This window comes from Paroedura picta, chromosome 5 (assembly GCF_049243985.1).
Source record: "Paroedura picta isolate Pp20150507F chromosome 5, Ppicta_v3.0, whole genome shotgun sequence".
Taxonomy (NCBI): domain Eukaryota; kingdom Metazoa; phylum Chordata; class Lepidosauria; order Squamata; family Gekkonidae; genus Paroedura; species Paroedura picta.
Genome location: NC_135373.1, coordinates 67091429 through 67112086, shown reverse-complemented (window position 1 = coordinate 67112086; position 20658 = coordinate 67091429). Strand labels below are relative to the sequence as shown.

Sequence of the window (20658 nt, the reverse complement as noted above, 5' to 3'; positions counted from 1 at the left end):
AGGAATTCGTATCACCCCTTCCTTTTCGCATAAGAGAAGCAACTTCTAGTGTAGCTGTATCATTCATGTACATCAGTCTAACTACTATTGGGTTTGATATTAAGGAAAGTATTCCTGAGAAATGTGTCACTGAGGATGCCATACACACCCTGCCCTCTGTTAATTTCACCCCCTAGGTGTCCTGAAGATTGGCAATGTTTGTTTGCCCTTCAAGACAAGACATCCTTTCCTCCCCAGATTCAACATGAAATGCCTGTGCACTGTGTTGAGGTTTGAATGAAGACAGTTTAATGAGGTTCATTGCTAACATTGACGTCCAAATTGTAACATGTTTTTACAGCTTTGCGGGTGGGGGGAGAGTCAAACTACTGCAAAATCATCCAGGCCTTTGGGCTGCATTTAGAATGCTGACTTGTCCTTCTGAGATGGTTCAACCTTGACATGTTAATGTATTGTGCACTCTGCTTGCTTGTAGTGACAACTGTTTCCAGGGGAGCTGCTGGCAGTGGGCCAAGGCATTCTATCCCTCCACTTACTTCAGGGCATCGTCCAATTCAAGCTAGGGAAGCACTGAAGGTTACTGACAAGGAAAGTGGTGATGCTCTTGTGGCCTTTCGCTTTTGAAATTATTTCTGATCATCAATAAGCATGACCACCCGACAAAGCAAAACCCACAAGTGAATACTGAGTCAAATTAATTTTATTATGCTCCATGATGAATTGCCACCAGTGCAACATCCTATTCACTGTACATTTCAAAAAAGAAAAAGAAAAGAAAAAAATCACATACCAATAATTTCAATTTGATGAAATGGAAAAAAAATGATTGAGACATTTTTCAGAGTATAAGCGGCTAGCAGGTATTGTCTATGCAGAGTGCCAAGATACAAGCCTTGAGTTCATTTGTGGTTTTGCCAAGGCTCCTTGGACAACCAAGTTCAATCAGCTTCGTTACAACAGTTAGAAGTGATTTAATGCCATGAGAGGCCCCTGCTTGGGGACTCCACAAAGCAGGGAATGCAGAAACATGCAGTGGTGACAATAATTTAGCCAAACTGTAACTGCAGTCATGCCTCGACTTAAAAACCATATGATATGCTACTGAAAGCAAAAACATTTGAACTTTTGTGCAATAGCATGGATACACCTTGTATAAAGAGAAAAAAAAAGAGTCAGAAGCCTGTTTGGCAAGTGATTCATGGATCACACAAGCATCCCAACTATCCAGACATACAACATCAAACCTATCCCAAGCACGCTTGTTCTCTAGTCTGGAAGCATGTGCTTAATTCATGCTAATAAGTAACGTCTTTGGAGGCCACCTGAGCAGTGCCCACTTTAAAATGCCCTTCATGGTATCAGAACTACAAGGACGTGATACAAAAAGGAGAAGCATTTACTGAAGGCCATTTAACACCCCTTTCCCATTTGCACACATTCTTAACCCTACAAGATAGTATTTACCCAGGCCTCAGCCACACCACTCACAGTCCTCAAGCTGCACTAGCAGCACTGCTAGTTAAAAAGTCTTTTCCAGCAGCAGGCAGTGCTGTGAATGCAGCTGCAGATGGGCAGGGTGGGGAGGGGGAGAAGGAAGATACCTGGGGAAAAGAAATCGCTTCTCCCAAGTCATGTGCTTAAAAGTTACTCTCTGAATAATTTAGTTTCAGCTTTACTGCACCTCCTTCAAACCTGTGACTTTTTCCTTTCTCAGTATGATTTTTCCCTGAAAGCCACTGCCAAACACATATTTATAAACTGCACTAGAAATCCAAGCCATATCATGCAGGTCCAGCCTGCTGAGATCAGGCCAACACTGGGTTTCAGGAAATACAATTCTGCTCAATATATCATGACCAGAGCATAGGGAATCGTTGGAAGAAAGAATATATCAATTCTATTCCAAATAAGTCTGACTGGAAGCAATTTGCATCAGTGAGCAAAGATATTTCTAATCTCCCCTACTTAATTCCAACCCACAAGTAGAATTAGCATTGCCAATACCTGTCCTTAAAACACATTACTGTGTGTAAAATATAAGAGACCTTAACAAAATTTAAATCTGTTAGTAAGGATGAAAATTAAGACAAAAACTTAATTTCTCCAGGATGAACTGGAATGCTATTTCCAAGCACAGGGCCTCCATCTTTGAAGATCACAAACCCTTGGTATTAAATCCTAAAGAACACAAAAGACACTCAATACTGCAATAAGCAAATTCAGTACATAGAAAAGAATGTTGTAACAGTAAGCTTCCACAAGTTGTTTTTTTAAAGAGATCTCTAAGCTTCCTCAAAAAGCAAAGAAGCTCAGCTGGCTCTCTAACCCACTCTCCTCTGGAAGTCGAAAAGAGAAGAGAGGAAACAGGTGAGCGGTGACCTACAATAACGCATAATTCAAAGGAAAGCTTGTGAGGAATATGGAACTGGGTGGCAGCAGCAGCAGCATTAGTGGGCTGATGAAATGAGCCCACCCAAACTCAAACATCTGGCCCAAATGCACAGAGACTAGAGGATGAAGGAGGTTATGGGGCCTGATGCAAAAAAAAAAAAACAAAAAAAAATTGTGAGGAGCTCAAGCGTCTCCTTCCACCATTGCTTCCATTAGGGTCTCTTGTCAGTCAAGAGAAATAGGTATTTTATTAAGGCATCCATCCTCATTTCACTGCTTTCCATTTTTAGATATCGGAGCCGGTATCTTTAAGTGTGTTGTTGCTTTGTACCACAAGCCATCGAGACTGCAGAGTTACAGTGCTTTAAATTCATTTATTAGTACGCCAACATCCTACATGTTTTTAAAAATGGATTTAAACCCCAATGTTAACCTCAAGCAAATATTAAACCACAGCCCTTCGGTAAAAAAGATTATATAAAAATAAATAAATGACTGCAGCAGATGCCATCAAGGTAGACTCCTCTTCATTGTAAAAGTTAGCAGGCCAAAAAAGAAATTTTTTTTTCAAAGGTTGCAGGCATCAAAGATGTTGTGCCCCATGACCTCACCTGGGACTTGGCATTCAAGGTTTCAAAAACTTTCCCAATGGCACTGCTACAGAATCAAGGGGGGGGGGGAGGGGAATTCACAACTGTTTTAATTTTCTAGTGACTGTTTGATGTATAGCTTAATGCTAACGTGTAGTGTTAGGAAGTCCATTGTTTTCGTCAGCCTCATTCATGTAGCTCAGTTCCCAAGATGAACGGGCTAATCTGCTAGGAGCTGCATTGCTTAAATAATGTAGTGCTATACTAGGCTTTATAAGAAAATTTAGGTACAGAAAAGTAGGGTATGAAAATAGTGTTTTTTTCCTTCTTGCATTATAACTAAATACATTTAAAATGTTTGTCAGTCTCACGCGTTACGTTAAAACTCCCTTATTGATGGAATGAAAAGTATTCACATGTACACTGAGCAACCTGATGTAAACTGGCACACATTAAGTCGGGAGTAGCCTTTGCAGAGGATTATGACAAACCTTTACAGATTAAATGAGGTATTGCACAGATTAATAAAAAAGCAAAAGGCAACAAAAATATACAGCAAATTGGTAGAACATTTACATGATAATTTTACAGAATCCATAGACAGAAAGTAGTTTAGTAATTCACCTTAAAAATATATATATTTATATGATATATAATATATTGGATCAGTCATCCCATTCATCGTCATCCTCAAAGTCTTCTTCATCATCTTCATCCTCATCTTCATCTAGTGGCAAAAAATATTTGTTAATTTGTAACACTAGCAAAACTCAGTTGACTTCTTTGGTATGGTGGCAATTTAAAAACTGTCATTTCTATAGTAAAGATAGAAAGCACATGGACAATAGAAGGAATAAGTCAGGATCTGGGCTTGCGAGGAAGTACTTTCAGAAATTATTTCACTTTGGTCAACAACTAAGCCTCAATTCAGTCAAGCTATGGATAACTAGATTGCGCACTGTAAGAGGGGGATCAGCAATAGTGAGCAAACTATCCAATATTGTCCCAACCCCCCCCTCAAAATGAGTTTCAAAGAAACCTGAGAGGAACTGCATTGAGCAAAGCATTAAGAGGCTATCCTGCTCTGTTCATCCCTAGAATCCAGTCTCTGACAGATGATGTGCAGTATTTTGATATTTTCACAGAGCTATCCACAGAACTTAATGTTCTGAGCAGTAATAGTTTTGAAACATCATACCAGTTCTTTCCAGAGTTAATTACATAGCACTTACACTGGATTCCATACTGCTGCCTGCTCCTCTTTTCAAAAAATGCTTTGAGATCTGCCTGCTTTTAACTTAGTCATTTTTACAGCCATCCACTATTCTTTTGCACCCTTTCCCAACCAGGAAATGGCCACAGTGCAAGTATGCTACTCTTCACGCTTCTTCATAGGAAAGAGTAGATTCCCTTGCTTTCCCTCAACCAAACGTGAATCATGAATTCGGGTCTTTTGGATGGAGGCTCAAAAATCTCTGACAAGTCTTCAAACAGCTGTTTGCAGAATTCCTGCCCTTCCCCATATGCTTCTTGCAGATACACAAATTATGCAGTTCAGAAGGAGGGCAACAGAGCATTCCTAAATAAATTATGCTGACAAAGTAGCTTCTTCTTATGACATCTAGTGTTGGGGCCAGCAGAGATTCACAGCACTAGAAGATTAGTAAACTTTTAAAAATAGAACTAGAAACAAAGACCATAGCAAGTTGAAATGCAATGGGCGCTGGGATGGGCTTTGAAGGGGGCAGGGCAGCCCCCTCCACCCTCTGGTAAAGTAAAGCCATATGCACCGTGTCATAGCCAAAGAGTAAGAAAGCTATGGTTGCAAAAGGCATTATGTGGTTTGTCTTCTCTCATCTCTTTCCACTTCTCCCACCAGAAACCCTGTTAAAACAAAGTCATAGTGCCCAGAGCCAACATATCCTGATGCCAAGATCATGTCATAGTAACATGCTCATTATCTGCCCTGCACTGTAGCCTTACAGGCCTCCCAAGCAGGATTCAAAGAGCAGGGACTGCATACAGAATGATAGGCAAGTAACTCAGAGAGTCAAACACTTGTGTTGGGCAGCCACAGCTGCTCCTGTTCAATACTTGCTCTCTCTCTGTCTCCAATAAAATTAATTTCAAAAAAATTCATCTGCATGCCTTTTGCAGGGAGCAAAACTGGTAGGGTACATGATCTCTTGCAGAAGATCTATGTAGAACACCCTCTGTTAGCAGGCAGTATTTGTGGGGAGAGAACGACGCTGCAGCCCAAATCAGTAAGACATACAGCAGTATTTGCCGCAAGCATCTTATATGGCACAGAGGAAAGGATGGGACACTTAAGAGGTTTCGGAGGTTGACTATGTATGTGTGCACTTTGAAATCAGTGACAAGAAATTCCAAGTGCAGCTTCTCTCATCTCGTGTTGCTGGCGGCCAACAGTAATGAACTTGGTGATGTAGTGTAAGGTGACCAGATTTTAACAATGGTAAAGCGGGACACCACTGGCTGGGGGGGGGGGGGGTTCTTGATTTAAAATTTGGTCTATATGGAGCAACAAAAAGTTTCATAGAATGCTTAGAATGCAAAAATAGTATTGTAATATATATTTTTTTAATTTCAACATAAGTACAATTTGCCAGGTGCCCCCAGATGTCCCTCCAAAAGTGGGACAATCAGGTCATCTTAATGTAGTGAGGCTTCACCTCAACTTGAGAGGAAACAAGCAGGCAGAGATTTAAGCCAGGTCCCTGGTGGGGACTTGATGGGGAAATACTGAGGGCATGAAACCAGGAATTGATGAGACAAGCAGGGTTTCATTGATCACCCATTGGCCCATTTTTGGTTTCATGTTGCAGTGCATCTGACTGTATTTTTACTCAAAAACAGGATATATTCTCAGGGAAAGAATGTTAACCAATTGCACAAAGCAGATAAATACAATGCATTGTCTTTTTCTGTTAGAGCTCAACCAGTACATAGAACACTGAGTTCTGGGAGTAGGCTTGCACTTTAAAGTGACTATTTTAAAGTAACTATTTTACCTGAAGAATGAATGGCTTTGCTCCTTTTCTGCATAACTTCCATTAATGCTCCCACAATACCCGAGGTGGGTGCAGGCGTAGGAGGTGCAGTCTCTTGGCCATCAGATACCTTGGAAGAATGGAATACAAATCTATAAAGAATAGCTCATTTAACCCTCACCTTTTGTGATTAACAGAAGACTGCTAAAGCAAAACTTCATGGAAACAAGAACAGATGTAAGCAGTTCCAAGAACACGGCCATCTATTAACCACAGCTGATATCACCTGTATATTTCTGGATCCCACATTTCAAATAACCATGCTGGTAACATCCAAACAATGCCTATATGAATGTATCTAAGACTACAGGTCTAATGCTGGACACAATCAAAAATGGAAAACAGCTGAAATACAATCCCCCCACCCAACACACACACATCCAACCAGCATAATCTAGGAAAACTTTATTTCTGTATTAAGAAATGGGACAAATACATATTTAAATCATAGCGTTACAATTTAGAAATAAGATGCTTGAACATAGCATCATTCATGCTTTTATCTTTCCCACTAATTCAGATCATGCCAAGGAGTTACATGCCTTTGGCATGCAAATTTTATTTCACACTCTTTTGCTAACAAATGTAAAAGTTTTCTAGTGGAAGACAGGAAACCCACAAGAACACTTACAGACTTCAGCTGTATACCCTGCCGTATCTGATCGAGCAGCGCATCTCTTCCTGAGCAGGAAACTGGCCGACTGTTCTGTTCCACTTTCTTTAACTGTGCGCCTTCTCGTATTTGATCTAAGAGAGCAGCTTTGTTTCCTGAAGGAACTGGAACCTGGTGGTCAACCTCTATTGGAAGACCAGGTGGTGGAGGTGGCCCAGGAGGAGGCGGTGGTGGCGGCGGGGGAGGAGGCACACATGAACCACCTGATGGTGGTGGAGGGGGTGGAGGTGGGCCTGGGGGTGCAGATGAAGAATGAACTGGCGGGGGAGGAGGATACATCCTATTTGGTGGAGGAGGAGGCATTGCAGCACCAGGTCTAGAAGGTGGCGGAGGTGGTGGTGCTGCTGTTGGAGCTCTTGATGGAGGAGGTGGAGGAGCTCCTCTTCCCCTAGCAGGAGGAGGTGGTGGCCCTAAGCTATGTGGGGGTGGGGGAGGAGGTGGACCTCCCCTACATGGCGGAGGTGGAGGTGGAGCTGGAATAAACAAAAAGAACAACCCACACCAAACCGAAGGTTAGTCAGTAACTAGTAAATTAAAATAGTCACAATTAAAGGCATCAATCCAGTCTGGTTATTTTATAACAGTTCTCTGTTCACTGTGTTTTCCCTACAGGAATTTTTAGCTCAGTTTACACTAAGTATGAATGACAGCGATGTCTATCTAGCACCAAACAGACACAGTAATATTTTATCATCTCAAATTTGAACAATGTTTCTTATGGTCACATTAAATCCCCAGCTGAGTACATATTCTATCATGCTAACATCACAAAGCATTCTTTGCTGTATGAAACTACATGAGTAATCATCAAGTTCCTGAGCAGGCCAGAACTGATAATTAACAGTGACATTCTACCTTTATACTCATAAATACCACCATTACTCTCCTAGGTTTGAATCCAATGACTCCTTCCATTGATGGATGACATCTCACCTAATGGAAAAGATCATTAGATTCAACCCATAGCCTTGATGAGAAAATACATATCCAGAAAGCAGCTCAAAGCCTTTGGCTTAATTGAAGCTTGAAATTCATATTTTCTTGGAAAGAACTCCTTGTGTCCCTGGATGACTGGATTATTCAACTATTAGTCAAAATGGTTTATGTTTTTATAAGTTTTTCAGACAACCAATTTGTTGAAACAAATTGAATAGGGCTAAACATTAAAATAGGGATCAAAGTACCAACAGTTCATTCATGCCCCTTGATAAAGATCTACTGAAGCCACCATATAATATTGAAATGCAAAAAGTTTTCAACATGGAGGCTACAGGGTGCAACAGGAAGGCTTGTGTCTGCGGAAGTGGTGGAAACACCAGTCATGGATTGGGGGGGGGGGAGGGTTGGTGGTGGTTTACACTTTCACAAATCAGGGTTACAGTTTTGGAGTGTCCTTGGACACAGGGTGAATGGAAGAAAGGTATGATGAAATAATATTTGCATCAATTTTAGCAGACTCACTGACTATGCTCCTCTGCAGTATATGCTATGGTAATCTTTCAGCTGGACTACTGCAGAGCATTTACATGTGACTGTTCTTGTAGTCATTCTGGAAATAATAACTTGCTCAGGTTGTGACAGCCAGATATCTTTGCCAATTGTTAATTTGACTCAGAAGCATTTAGACATTGTTACCATTACGTATGGCACTGAGGAGAGAGAAAGTGCTCTGTCATCTGCTACTTCTTGATCACTGACTAGAATATGCTTTCACCCCCATTTCATATCAGCCTCAAGTCAGGCATGCTCTGTCATGACAATGGAAACAGATGCCATGGACAATGAGAGATTCAAGACTTTGCTATGCTCAAGAAAGTACCAAAGAACCACTTGTATCCCCTGGGTTCTGATATTGAGACATGTAGTAGAAATTGTCATCAAGTCACAGCTGATTTATGATGACTTCTGGTGGGGTTTTCAAGGTGAGAGCTATTCAGAGGTGGTCTGCCAATGCCTGCCTCCACATCATGACCTTGGTATTCCTCAATTGGTCTCCCATCCAGATAGCAGCCAGGGCCAACCCAACTTAGCTTCTGAAATCTGACAAGATCAGGCTAGCCTGGGCTATCCAGGACAGGCCATTAAATATATACCACTGCTGATTAAAGATCTGTCTTATTCCTTAGCGTATTCCATCAGCGCCCTCTCCTTTCCTTCTCTTCTTCTTTTCCCCTCCCCTCTTGAGACAGTATTAAGTGGACTAAATTGGGACAAGGCTTTCTGCCAGATTTTCTTACTGATTGCTGGTTTTATGTGAGATTATTTTATTGTTAAGTTTTTATTGGGGTTTTAATGAATTGTAAACCGCCGCAAGTCCTTGGGGAGCGGCGGGATATAAATCAGATGAATGAATGAATGAATGAATAATTTGTATTTCAACTTTATTATGTTGTTGCAGCTAAGCTTGAGAAATCATACTGAAACATGAGTAAAAAATTCTCAAAACCTGGCAAGACTTGCATTTAGGAAAATTGGTAACTGGCTAAGCAAAGTAAGGCTACTGATTCAACTGCCTGTTCATACATTTGATGCGTTGTATTTTTTGAGCAAAATTTGTTATGTAAGGTTTATGCCACAGCTGTTTTATAATTGTGGGAACAGAGTAGGAGGAATTGGTTAGGCAATGGTCTCTTGACTGTGAGAGACCACATGTTCTACAATATGAAATTGCCCCATCCTCTCAATGCACAACCTACCCCACACCTCTGTGGTCACCATCAACTTGCCCAGTCTTAAGCAGTTCACTCACATCAAAGCCCATAAACCAGCCATGTATTGATAAATGCAATCCATTTAGCCAACCACAGAGCAAATCCTAACATTACCATTTGTAAGTATAGAGACTTGCAATTAGAACACACGAGAAAGAAAAAACAGAAGGGAGAAGAGCTTGCTTCAAAGTAACAAGATCTTAAACACATGCACACTTCAAATGACCATACATTATTATATGGTGGATGGGTAAAAAACATGGAAGTGAATAAGTTAGTGTTATAAACTGACCACAGCATGTTTCACTTGCCAAGAATTCCAACAAAAAGAAAACATGCTAGTCGAATAAAGTGGTCGTAATTCAAATGCTAATTTGTAAATCTGATGTTCCACTTCTGTTTTACTATGTTTTGCCCAAGTGTTTATGCACCATGTGCCACACACAACCACAATGTGAAGAACTTCAGAGACTAGAATTCATACATACCACTCCAACGTGGTGGACCTAGATCATAAACATTAAAATGTATTAATGTTCTTTGAACTCCCTCCCCAAATCCCACTTAGTTCCTCAAGTCCATTTCCATAAAGTAGGGAAATCTCCAACCTCTGCCATCTGTTCAACATGGATTAAGTCCTCATGGCAGGTAAACCAGTCAGGTATACTTTCCAGGATGGTATGATCTAAATTTTGAACTAAAACAGTATGTTTATTTGGCCTCCCATCTTTAACTCTACTTGGCTATTGGGCATATTTCCCAAATAACACAGAGGCTATCTGCACCCACAACTGGAGCTGTGTTCCTCACTTTTGGGTCAGCAGTGAGGCATACATCTCCCTAAACCAGTTAGCAGTGAGGCATACCACTCCCTAAACTGATACATAAACATGCGGCTTCCATAAATCAAAGGTGAAGCAAGCGTAACTTGAATGGTTTGCACGCAAGTGTGTCTGGAAATGTAGAACTGGAGGAGAGTTGTGTGTTCTAACATGCTTGCTAATAGGATGCCTTTTGTAATTGGGAAAACCTGAAACAGTGTTTGAGCTTGCTGAAAACAATTTAAATATTTTGACACAAAAAAAATTGTAAGTTAACTGCATGAAGAAACAAGGACATACCTTGTCTACGTAACTCGTTTTTAACAGCTTCTACTCCTCCTGTTTTTTCAATAAAATCATATATAACCTTGGACGTTTCTTTGTCTTTCAGCTGAGCCTCTGAAATTCCGCACATATCAAACAGTTTTTTCAGCTCTGGATCCAAGTTGTTAACCTAAGGGAAAGAGAGTTATTTGCAGAGTTAGAGATAAGCTTATGCTGCAGATCAGTATTTGAAGGAAAAGGGTTTTTCCAACTGTTATTTTGCCAGATAAATCCATAGATTGGATCCTTTTTACTTGCACTATGTACTTCAAGGAAAGAGGACATAGGAAAAATTTTGTCTATTTGCCCTGTAGCTCTCCACCTTCTTGATGTCCTGTGACCTCCTGGGATACAATTCTGAAGTCACCAAACAGTGCAGCAGGACAAGAGGAGACAAGATTGGCATTTATACATGGGAGACTCTGCTGGAGCAGAACAAGATCCAAGCCCATGAGATTCACAATAAAGTAACAAATAGTTAGATGTACTTCATTTCCAGTGCGGATTCTATTTCTATATATGAAGCTTAAAGTAGGGTTGTAGCACAGTTTTAAAGCCTGTATGAATCAAAATGGCAGAGGAGGAAATGCTTGCTACTTGGCTAGCACAGATGCCTAATCTCTAGCTGACTTTGTTCTCCTGTTTCACTGGTATTTTAAGGCCTGGGCATGCCCACAAGTTCGAACCCTTGTGCATAAGCTGAAGGACAACAGCCAGAGGGCTGTACCCTGGAGCTGGCAGGAAGATCACTCAGAAGATCTGCTTTGTATTCAGAAGCCTCCTCTCCAATTTTCTTTTTTTCTTATTTCTATTGCATGCCCCTTTAGGTTCACCACTGGGGAGATACACAGGCTATAAATAAAATGTATGAATCACAAATGCCAATTCCACCTGTTCCACAGAAGCAATGGCCACATATTCACAAAACTTGTGGGAAACAAAACACACAGAACCTCACATGCTTCGATGGTAAGTTCTGAGAGGCTTGTCATCACACTTACATCAAAACCTGTATTTGGGTCCCAGCCCACATGCCCGATATGCCTAGAAGGAAGCAAAACAAAAATCAGGAGGTCTAGTACAGATAGCAGGTCAAAGCAACTTTATTAGAATGTGCAGTCTTCAGAACAATTAAATGGCAACAAGGAATTGTTCACCTGATAGAATTGGTTAGGTTAGGATGAGCAAAAGATGGCCTCAGCGTATAAAACATTCGATAAGATTTTGCACATGCCATTTGGACAGCTTCTACATAGTACTGCTAGTACTGTATCCTAGAATCATCAACAATAACTGAGGGGGTAACATTTTTGAAAGCAGACTCCCCGAAGACTTAAAGAGGCCATTCTGTACTGGTGAAACCCATATTTCGTTCTTCAAAGTCTGATAACCATGGAAACAGCCTCTGTGAATAAGCAGCTCAGCTTCTGAACAAGTGCAATTTTGCTGTATGCCAGACACAGCATGAACCATTTATTTGATTTAATCTTTGTGCTCAGTGATACACTTCCTACAAAGTCTCTAGCACAAATTAATTCTGAGGTCCATTAGAAATCATCATTGTCACTGAATGCATTTAAGATTTTAGTGCCAATATAACAGTGGTTTTCAAGTTTCCCACACACAGGGAAGCCTTTCTACATTGATCCGTCTGCCTAAGGACTCCCACACATCCACCATCAGAGCTTCATATGATGCTAGAGATTCTGAGGTACATTCTAGCATGAACACTCAGGACACCAGCCAGAACTTATTGTGATCTTGTGTGAGTGAAGTATGTGTTCAAAGCTCCCCTGCAGCATACAATAATGGCAGACAAATAGTTTTTCAAGGAACCTTCTGCCATTATTGACTGTTCTTCAAAGAATCACTGCTAAGCTTCCAAGCAATGTTAGAGTCCTTAGGAACAAGTGGAAAGCTCACTTTGTTAAGTTACCTAGTTATGAATAAGACATACTGCAGATAAATAAATTGTAACATTTACTCCATGACAACAGAAAAGCTAAAATGTAAACTACAAGATTTTACTCTTGAAAGCCTATTCCCTGAAAATCTTGTTGGTCTCTTAAGAAGTGCTACTGAACTCAAATCTAGCTGTTCTACTGCAGATCAACATGGCTTCTCTCTGAAAGTATCCCTACTCAGATATTTATCTTTTCACACCACCACTGTAAAGTCCACAAGAAGACCATGTTAGAAATTTGTTATCCATGATGAACAACTTTCAATTTAAAGTCTGGGTTGCAGCACTTAAAAATAATCCTGTAATCATCATCTCTGGGTTCATGTGCCTCTGATGTTGACTCCTTTCATTTACAGAAAGGTAACTACTATGCAGGAACCAGTGAGGTTATTACTTTAAAAAACAGCCAGCCTTATTTAACTATACTGATTGATCACAGGCATCTGAAAATGACTCCATTTTCTACATTAAAACATGCAACAAACGAGCCAAAGAAGGTATTAATATGCTCTTCCAATACAAGAATATTTGAATACAAATATGTTGTGATTAAGTAAGTGATCACATTCTGGTGAGTAAATCTGGCCCGTCCCATGACTTCATTTCTGCTCCTTGAAAGTGGCTTGCTTTTGATATCCAATTCAGTTAAATTTCTGTATCAAGTATCAAAAATTATTTGTCACAGGAGAAAGGGAGTCTGCTCATACACAGGGCAGCACAATACAAACAAAGTTCTATCTTCACACATCTTCAACTAGAAGAGAGGCTTTTGAACATGCTTGCCTAAATCCAGTTTAGCTACTATAATAAACATACATATGACAACTACCCCTAGCAAAGGCAGAAAGGGTACTGAACACCTATTATAAACATTCGGTGGGCTCTGACGCTGAATGGCTGTGGCTTGGCCTGGGCTGTGCTGCATGCCTCTTGTGTGCATCATCATTAAACAGTTGAACAGATTGTAGCAATTTCTTCACAACCTATTTTGATAGGGCTGAGTGCCCTAATCTCCTCTCCCCTCCTCCAAAATAATCATTCCATATCATTATGTAATAAGATGACATTGCTGAAATCCTAGTGCTGTTTTGTTTTGTAACATCTGCCAAACTGCGCTTAAAAATCTTTAAAGTTTGCTTTCTGGATGGAGAACCTGCTTTTCCCCATGGCATCTAGCCCATGGACATGTATGTAGACAGATGTTTCAGGTTTTCATTTTCATCTGCTTGGTACACAGCAAACACTGGAAAAGCAAACACTGGAAACCTGTACCAATCGAAAAATGAACCCACTTATTGCAAAATAGTTTGTTCCTTCAATGCACCATTTGGGCAGAGAGTAAGCATTCTTACTGAAAGTTGCTAGGAGTCCCAATATCTGCCTTTGTCAGTCTCTTCTTTTTCGCTTTTCCTTTTTTCTTCTCTTTGGTATAAGGGATATTATTGACTTGGGAACCATAAAATCTATTGGTGGTGATTTCTGGGTTTTTGATGTCAACAGTTGCCATTGGTAGACTCGGACCTGCAACAATACAAATGGATATTGTGTGTTAGTGTTATATTCATCTGACGTACTCTGTTATGTTCCTTGGACTCATTTGTTTTCATCTACAGATGTTCTATTTAGGAAAGTCAGGAGAGAGTTTCAAACAGCAAGTAAAACTTTTAAATGCATTAAGTGCCACAATCACAAGACTGCCATGAGATGTGCCCTCTCTGGCTGGGACGCAACTTAAGATCACGTCTCAGGCCAGAAACCTGGGGGTGACCATGGACGCCTCACTAACATTTGAGGCACAGGTCAAACAAGTAGCTAGCCAGGCATTTTTCCATCTCTGCCAGGCTCAGCTACTAGCGCCCTATCTGTCCTCTGAACACTTGGCCACAGTGATCCATGCAACGGTCACCTCCAGATTAGATTTCTGTAACTCGCTCTACACTGGCCTGCCTTTGGGCTTGATCCAGAAACTGCAACTGGTCCAAAATGCAGCTGCTAGGATCCTCACGGCTACACCTTGGCCCCAACCTGGTGGAATGAGCTCCCAGAAGAGCTGCGGGCCCTGCAGGAATTGTCATCATTCCACAGGGCCTGCAAGATGGAGCTCTTCCACCAGGCTTTCAGTTGAGGCCGGGCAGCAAGAAGATCTAGCCCCCCCTCACAAATGTAACGGTTTCGTCTGTCATCTGCCCCCTCCCTTTGCCTTCTTAGGGGGTGTGGAATTGGGTTAGCTATTGAATTTTGCCGCCATTCTTGTAACTTTTGTATTAATTGTATTTATTGTTTTAGGGGATTGGTTTTTCTGTGACCTGCCTCGAGCCTCCGGGGGAAAGCGGGATATTAATAATAATAATAATAATAATAATAATAATAATAATAATAATGATGATGATGATGATGATGATGATAATAATGATAATAATAATAATGATAATAATAATAATGATAAACATATTTTTCTTGTTTTTCACATACACACAAGTTTATACCCAGAATTAAACTTTGTTGGACTCAAACTTTGTTCCATGATAGCTTGGGTTCTAACATATCATTGGATGTTCATTTCGTGAAACAAATCAAATCTACTGTTTCTCAGAGGAACAATTCCTTTGGCTCTTAAATAACTGGATCCCACTGCATAGTATAAGTAAGTGGACAAGTTTTAAGTGCTTTTAAATATAACTCTAAATCTCAGTGCTTGTAAGTGAGCTGACTATTCACATATTCTTTATTGAGACCTACTTCATTTGCTTTGCTTGTACACATGCAAAAAAAATAAGAGTTGGTTCTTATATGCCGCTTTTTTTTACCCGAAGGAGTCTCAAAGCGGCTTACAGTCACCTTCCCTTGTCTCTCCCCACAACAGACACCCTGTGAGGTAGGCAAGGCTGAGAGAAAGAGCCCTGATATTACTGCTCAGTAATAACAGTTTTATCAGTGCTGTGGCGAGCCCAAGGTCACCCAGCTGTCTGCATGTGGGGGAGCGCAGAATCAAACCCAGCTTGCCAGATTAGAAGTCCCCACTCATAAAAACTATGTCAAGCTGAACACCAAAATTTTAAGAGAAGATGTCATAAGATTCTATATTTATTTGAAGCTAAGTTAAGCAACCCAACTGCTGTTTATCCCATAATTTACAAGATATAGAACAAAATCTGAATATCTCACGCACACACACACACATAAAGAAAGATTACTATCAAGACAGCCATGTTAGCTAGCATGGGATATGTACTTCTGGACAACTAAATTGGTTGCCTCAGGGCTAAATTGTTTAAAAGAACTCTAAACTTTAGAATAGACCACAATAATGCCTAGCATTCCAACCCATGACTTCAATAGTGTTATTTTAATGATATTTTTATTGAATTGAAAGGATGGCTCAATGCAAAAATGGTACAATAGGGTTCCCCATGCAACAATGGACTAAGCATATAATTTAGAAGTCACGTGACCCAACAAATCTGATGAAGCCAAGCAGGTCTGGTCAATACCTAGATAGGTGACCTTGACCCTCATGATGAAAGAAAAGTAGGAATAAGCAGAGAGAAAGATGTTACAAAGCAATACAAGAAATAGGTATTCTATATCACTTCTAGTTTACAATCCCTTTTAACATTCTGCCTATATGAATACTGTAACGATATTATTCCTTATGTGCAAGGTCAGTTTTTACTAATTATTTTTGTCCTTTAGTTGACTGGCCTTTCACATCCACCAAAGTATTTTTATTGTACCTTTGCCTTTTTAGTATCATCATGGTTCAAGGAAAAGTACCTTGTTGTATTTCCTTTCTCTCTGCACACTTCTGGGAGTGGTACAGGACAACTGATCTACAGAAACTTGTTTCAGCAAGCAGATGCCCAGTCATTGAATATGATATTATGATGTTTCCTTATCAAGGAGCATTTTTCCTTAATGCATATAGACTGTTTTGCATGTTAACTGATTTTTGTTGTGTATTTCTTCAATGTGTCTGGTAGGCAAACTGATTAATGAAATGGCAAAATTTATTTATTTATTTATTTAGATTTCTATACCGCCCTTCCCTACAGCTCTGGGTGGTTTACATTAAGCGTTGTGGAATGCTTACATGGAATATAATAATAATGAAATAAATAACAATCATAACAAAATATACTACTAATAATTCTCCAGTGCTCTATATTCAGGAAAATGCCCTTTATGATGCAACTCACGTATTTTTAATATGTCAAAAATGACACTTTTCTTATTAGAAAGTTTAATGCTTTAGATCTGGTTGTTTTGTAGTCCAAGACTAATTCCCTCAAGTCCTTATTTACAACCCATTTTAATACCCCAAGAGCAGCTGTGCTCATCACAGCCTATGAAAAACCATACTTACTATGAATCTGAAGATGTGTATCATCTGAAGAACTTCCATTTTCTTCCAACACTGCCATATTTATATCCAAGAAAATTTTCCCCATCATAACACAGGCACCTTCCCCATCAGCTGTCGACAGCTCAATGAGTGAAGATGAAAATGGTCTATACAGGTCCTCATTAGGAAGAACTTGACAATATAGTGGCCCTAAGCATCCACTGATGTTGATATCTGGGATGTCTTCAGAAGACTTTCCAGAAAATGTAGTACAAAACATTGCAGAACTTCTATATATTTCTCAAATGCTGCCTTACTGGAGGGTAGCCTGCTGCAGATTAAACCAGATTCTACCTTCTGAATTAAAGAGCAAGTAGTCCACATCATTCTGGGCAAGATTTTAAAAAAAAAACCCTAATTCTGATAAATCCCCATTTTCATTCCAATCGCTATGAACAGTCGGCAAAACCACTGCTAACTGATTCACTCTAAAGACTTTTCCATTACCAACAAGAATAAAGACACAAATCCCAGGAAATTACAGGCTAATGCATTTTATATAACCCTTAATGCTAATTTGTTTAATTCTACATTTTTTCTTACGATGCAACCTTAAGACAGGTTTCTAGCAAAAGGGTGTTTTCATTTCAAAGGCCTTTTCCATTCAACATTAAAGATATTAAAAATATAAGGGTGAAAGAAACTAATAGCAAGTGAAAGATGTGCAGATATTCTGCAGATAGCTTGATGTCTGTATATTAAGTCAAGTGACAGATAAATCAGCTTTGAAAACCATTCTAGTGTCAGCATATGCTAAAAGCAAGTAGAGTGTCTCCAAGATCCTGACACTTGCCCAGCAATGCTGACTTTTCTTCATTTTTAGTCCTGCTTTCATGTCTCTGCCTGTGCTTTTCTCAAGGCAGTTTTATAGTATAGTTTTTAACTGAGTCAGGCCCTATAGATAACCATCATAAGCAGACTGAAACACAAGTCAGGTCATAGACAGTGAGACTCTTTGGAGATGAGCAGCTAAGGAAATAAGTTAAAAATGTTTAAAAGAGGAAGACAGTAGATGATTAATGCAAGGAAAATCTTACCATTTGGTAGATCTCTCCTTTTCTCTGTTATAAAAAGAGGGAAAGAAGATATTTCAGGTCATTCAGGCATGAGGTTGAATGTTAAAACATTTCTTAACTTTTAATTTAGAGATCTTTTATTACCAGGGGAATATAGGTCACATTTCAAACTGCTAAAATCGTTAGCTCCCCCTCCCCCCATTTTAACAGCAAATATCCTCTAATGGCCAGTGGGTGACCTCAAATCTTCCAAGTAATCTTTCATCAGGTCTATGATTGCTTAAGTAGAAGACAAGCTTAGAGCGACAGTCCCTCAATGCAAAGTGCAAGACCAAGAACAAATTTACTATTGAGATTCCTTGAAAGTCATATTTGGTTTCAAAAAGGTCAGAGATCCAAGACACTCTGCTAATCAGCCCTCCCACTTCCTGTCTTAAACATGCTCTCAGTATTTCAAGGAGCTCTCTTGCATACACAGGGGTGACTCCTGCTATTACACAAACATCTTCTGCTCACTGATCTTGCCCCCAGCAGCTCCCATGGTGCCTTCAGTGGGATGGAGGAAGAAGTGGCAAGATGAAACTGTAGTATAGAGGAAAAATCACCTTGTTCAGGTCAAATAAGTAGCAGAGCAGCCCTATTCTCAATTCTTCCTATAGTATCCTCTTCAGCACATACATTGAGCCATGATTTGCAGAGGAGTTGTCAGGAAGATGCAAGCATGAATGCCTTTGGTATGCAAATGGCAGTATCCAACCCACTGAATTTATGCCATTTTAGACCAAACAGAGAAAGAAAAGCAGCACATGGGCAGAAATAATTTTTAGCTGCTAGGTTTTAGAAGAATGCTTCCAGAGTCACCATCATACAACACTTTGGTACTTTTATAACTAAAATACACATTTTCTTCAAAATAAAGAAGAGATGGTAAACCGTGTACATTTTTGCAAGGAAAGTAAAATTAGGTTGTATTCCCTAACTTGTAAATATTCAGCCAAGCTGAATATTTTAGATTTAAAAACAACAATACTAACATAAGAAAGTAATAAGGAACTGATGACTAAACGTTTTCAAATACACATTGGCACATGTATGGTTTCAATACAGGATGACTTTGTATAAATGCATGCTATATAGCAAATAACAACAACTTTCATGTCAACCTAGCAGCTATACATGTAAATATTAATTTTATTACTAACCAAATGCCTCTGTGTCAAGTGATATCAGATTTCTCCTGTTCTGAAGTTTGAAATTAGAGCCATGGACCAGTAAATCGACAACCATATTACTTAACTGCAAATTCTACTGCTAGAAAGTTTTCCAAGGTTACAGTGCAGAATTAGAACTCCATCTGGTGGCTGAATGAGGAGGTTTCTGTACAAGAATGTAATCACTGAAAAATTGAACCAAACCACTAACTTGCAAGTTAGAACCTCCAAAATTTTCAAATATATAAAAAAGGGACTTCAGGGGCATGGTGGGTTCCTATAGCAACCCAAAATGGAAGTTGAATTGAGGCAGTGGCTACCTCCGTTATGATATGGCAAGGTTAATGATGAAAGGGGAGAGAAACAGAACCGGGGGAATGAGAATCAGCCTCCCTGTGTATTCTTGGGGGTTCCTTTCTCATAACATACTACTAATTAAAAGTAAATATCCAAATTACATCCAATATGGAAAGCTTAGAGGAAGAGGGAGGAAGAAGACATTTTCTGTAAGGACAAAAATTTAAACATGAGTAGAATCAGGACAAAGAAAAAAACCTGGGGGGGGGGGGGAGCGACTGGCACCAAGGGGAAGAAGCTACCTTCAGGACAGACCATGAATACATTGAAAAGTTCCATGGCAATTCATCTTTATTAGATTAATAACCCAGTTATTCTAGAAAAGCTAAGAGGTAGAAATGCCTAATTTACAACTCTTTTAGACACACATCATGTTTTTAATATTTAGAAGTTTGTTATTTTCTGCCTCCAATTTTCAGTTGAAGTATGTAAGTACATTTAAAATTAAGCCTGAGTGATCAGTTAAGTCCTAGATGTTTGCTTCTGGACATTTTCACATTATACACTGAACAAAACTGTACATTTACCAGATTTCCGTTGGCGCCGTCCAAGTAAATCTGTTATTGCCTTCTGGAATTTTTTAGCTTCTTCTTCATTAGCAAAATTAAGACCCACCTGACATGTCTGAAAAACAATCAATTCCCAGAGTGTATTAATGTTTCTAATGAACTGTAAATAAATTCTGTGTAGTCTCAGCCAAGTATGAGCCCTTCTGCACGATTCACTTTGCCTCAAGCTGAGTCAGGGTCTTCCTCCATGTGACAGCTGTCCAAGCACTGTAGGGTAAAACTCAGACCAGGATTGCAGTGCCTCCCCATGCCATTTTCCCTGCTGAAATGGTGTGGGTGGGTGTGCGTGCATGCTTTTTGCATTTACAGCCCCACAATGGAGAAAAGGTACCACCTCCCCCACTCCCCCGGTGCAGTTTTGGCTCAAGGAAAAGGCACTGTGGAGCAATACTAGCCTCTGCTGGTGAAGTGGTCCTGATCCAAGTCAGGCCCTGAATTACTTGGAGAATTAGGTTCTCAGCAGCTGCAACTGGAGGCCAAAGATATCATGTAAGAGTGGCTCTGAGCTGTACATGGATCCTGCTGACAGAAAGTGGACTTCATGGCCATGAATTTTCAA

General features: G+C 39.9%; 1 protein-coding gene across 2 annotated transcripts in view; it reads right to left on the bottom strand.

The window, feature by feature from the left end:
- Nucleotides 1–682: 682 nt before the first annotated feature.
- Nucleotides 683–20658, bottom strand: part of WASL (WASP like actin nucleation promoting factor) — a 38286-nt gene continuing 18310 nt past the window's right edge. Inside the window, exons 4-12 of one of the 2 annotated variants that reach the window (XM_077338352.1) lie at nt 20058–20154; nt 17984–18007; nt 13897–14065; nt 11583–11625; nt 10558–10711; nt 9925–9942; nt 6684–7198; nt 6014–6122; nt 683–3708 (exon numbers count right to left, since the gene is read on the bottom strand). In XM_077338352.1, coding sequence (XP_077194467.1) covers nt 3647–3708; nt 6014–6122; nt 6684–7198; nt 9925–9942; nt 10558–10711; nt 11583–11625; nt 13897–14065; nt 17984–18007; nt 20058–20154 — 1191 coding nt within the window. In that variant the 3' untranslated portion in view covers nt 683–3646. The remainder of the gene's footprint in view (nt 3709–6013; nt 6123–6683; nt 7199–9924; nt 9943–10557; nt 10712–11582; nt 11626–13896; nt 14066–17983; nt 18008–20057; nt 20155–20658) is intronic. The other variant, XM_077338353.1, reaches the window with a different exon arrangement.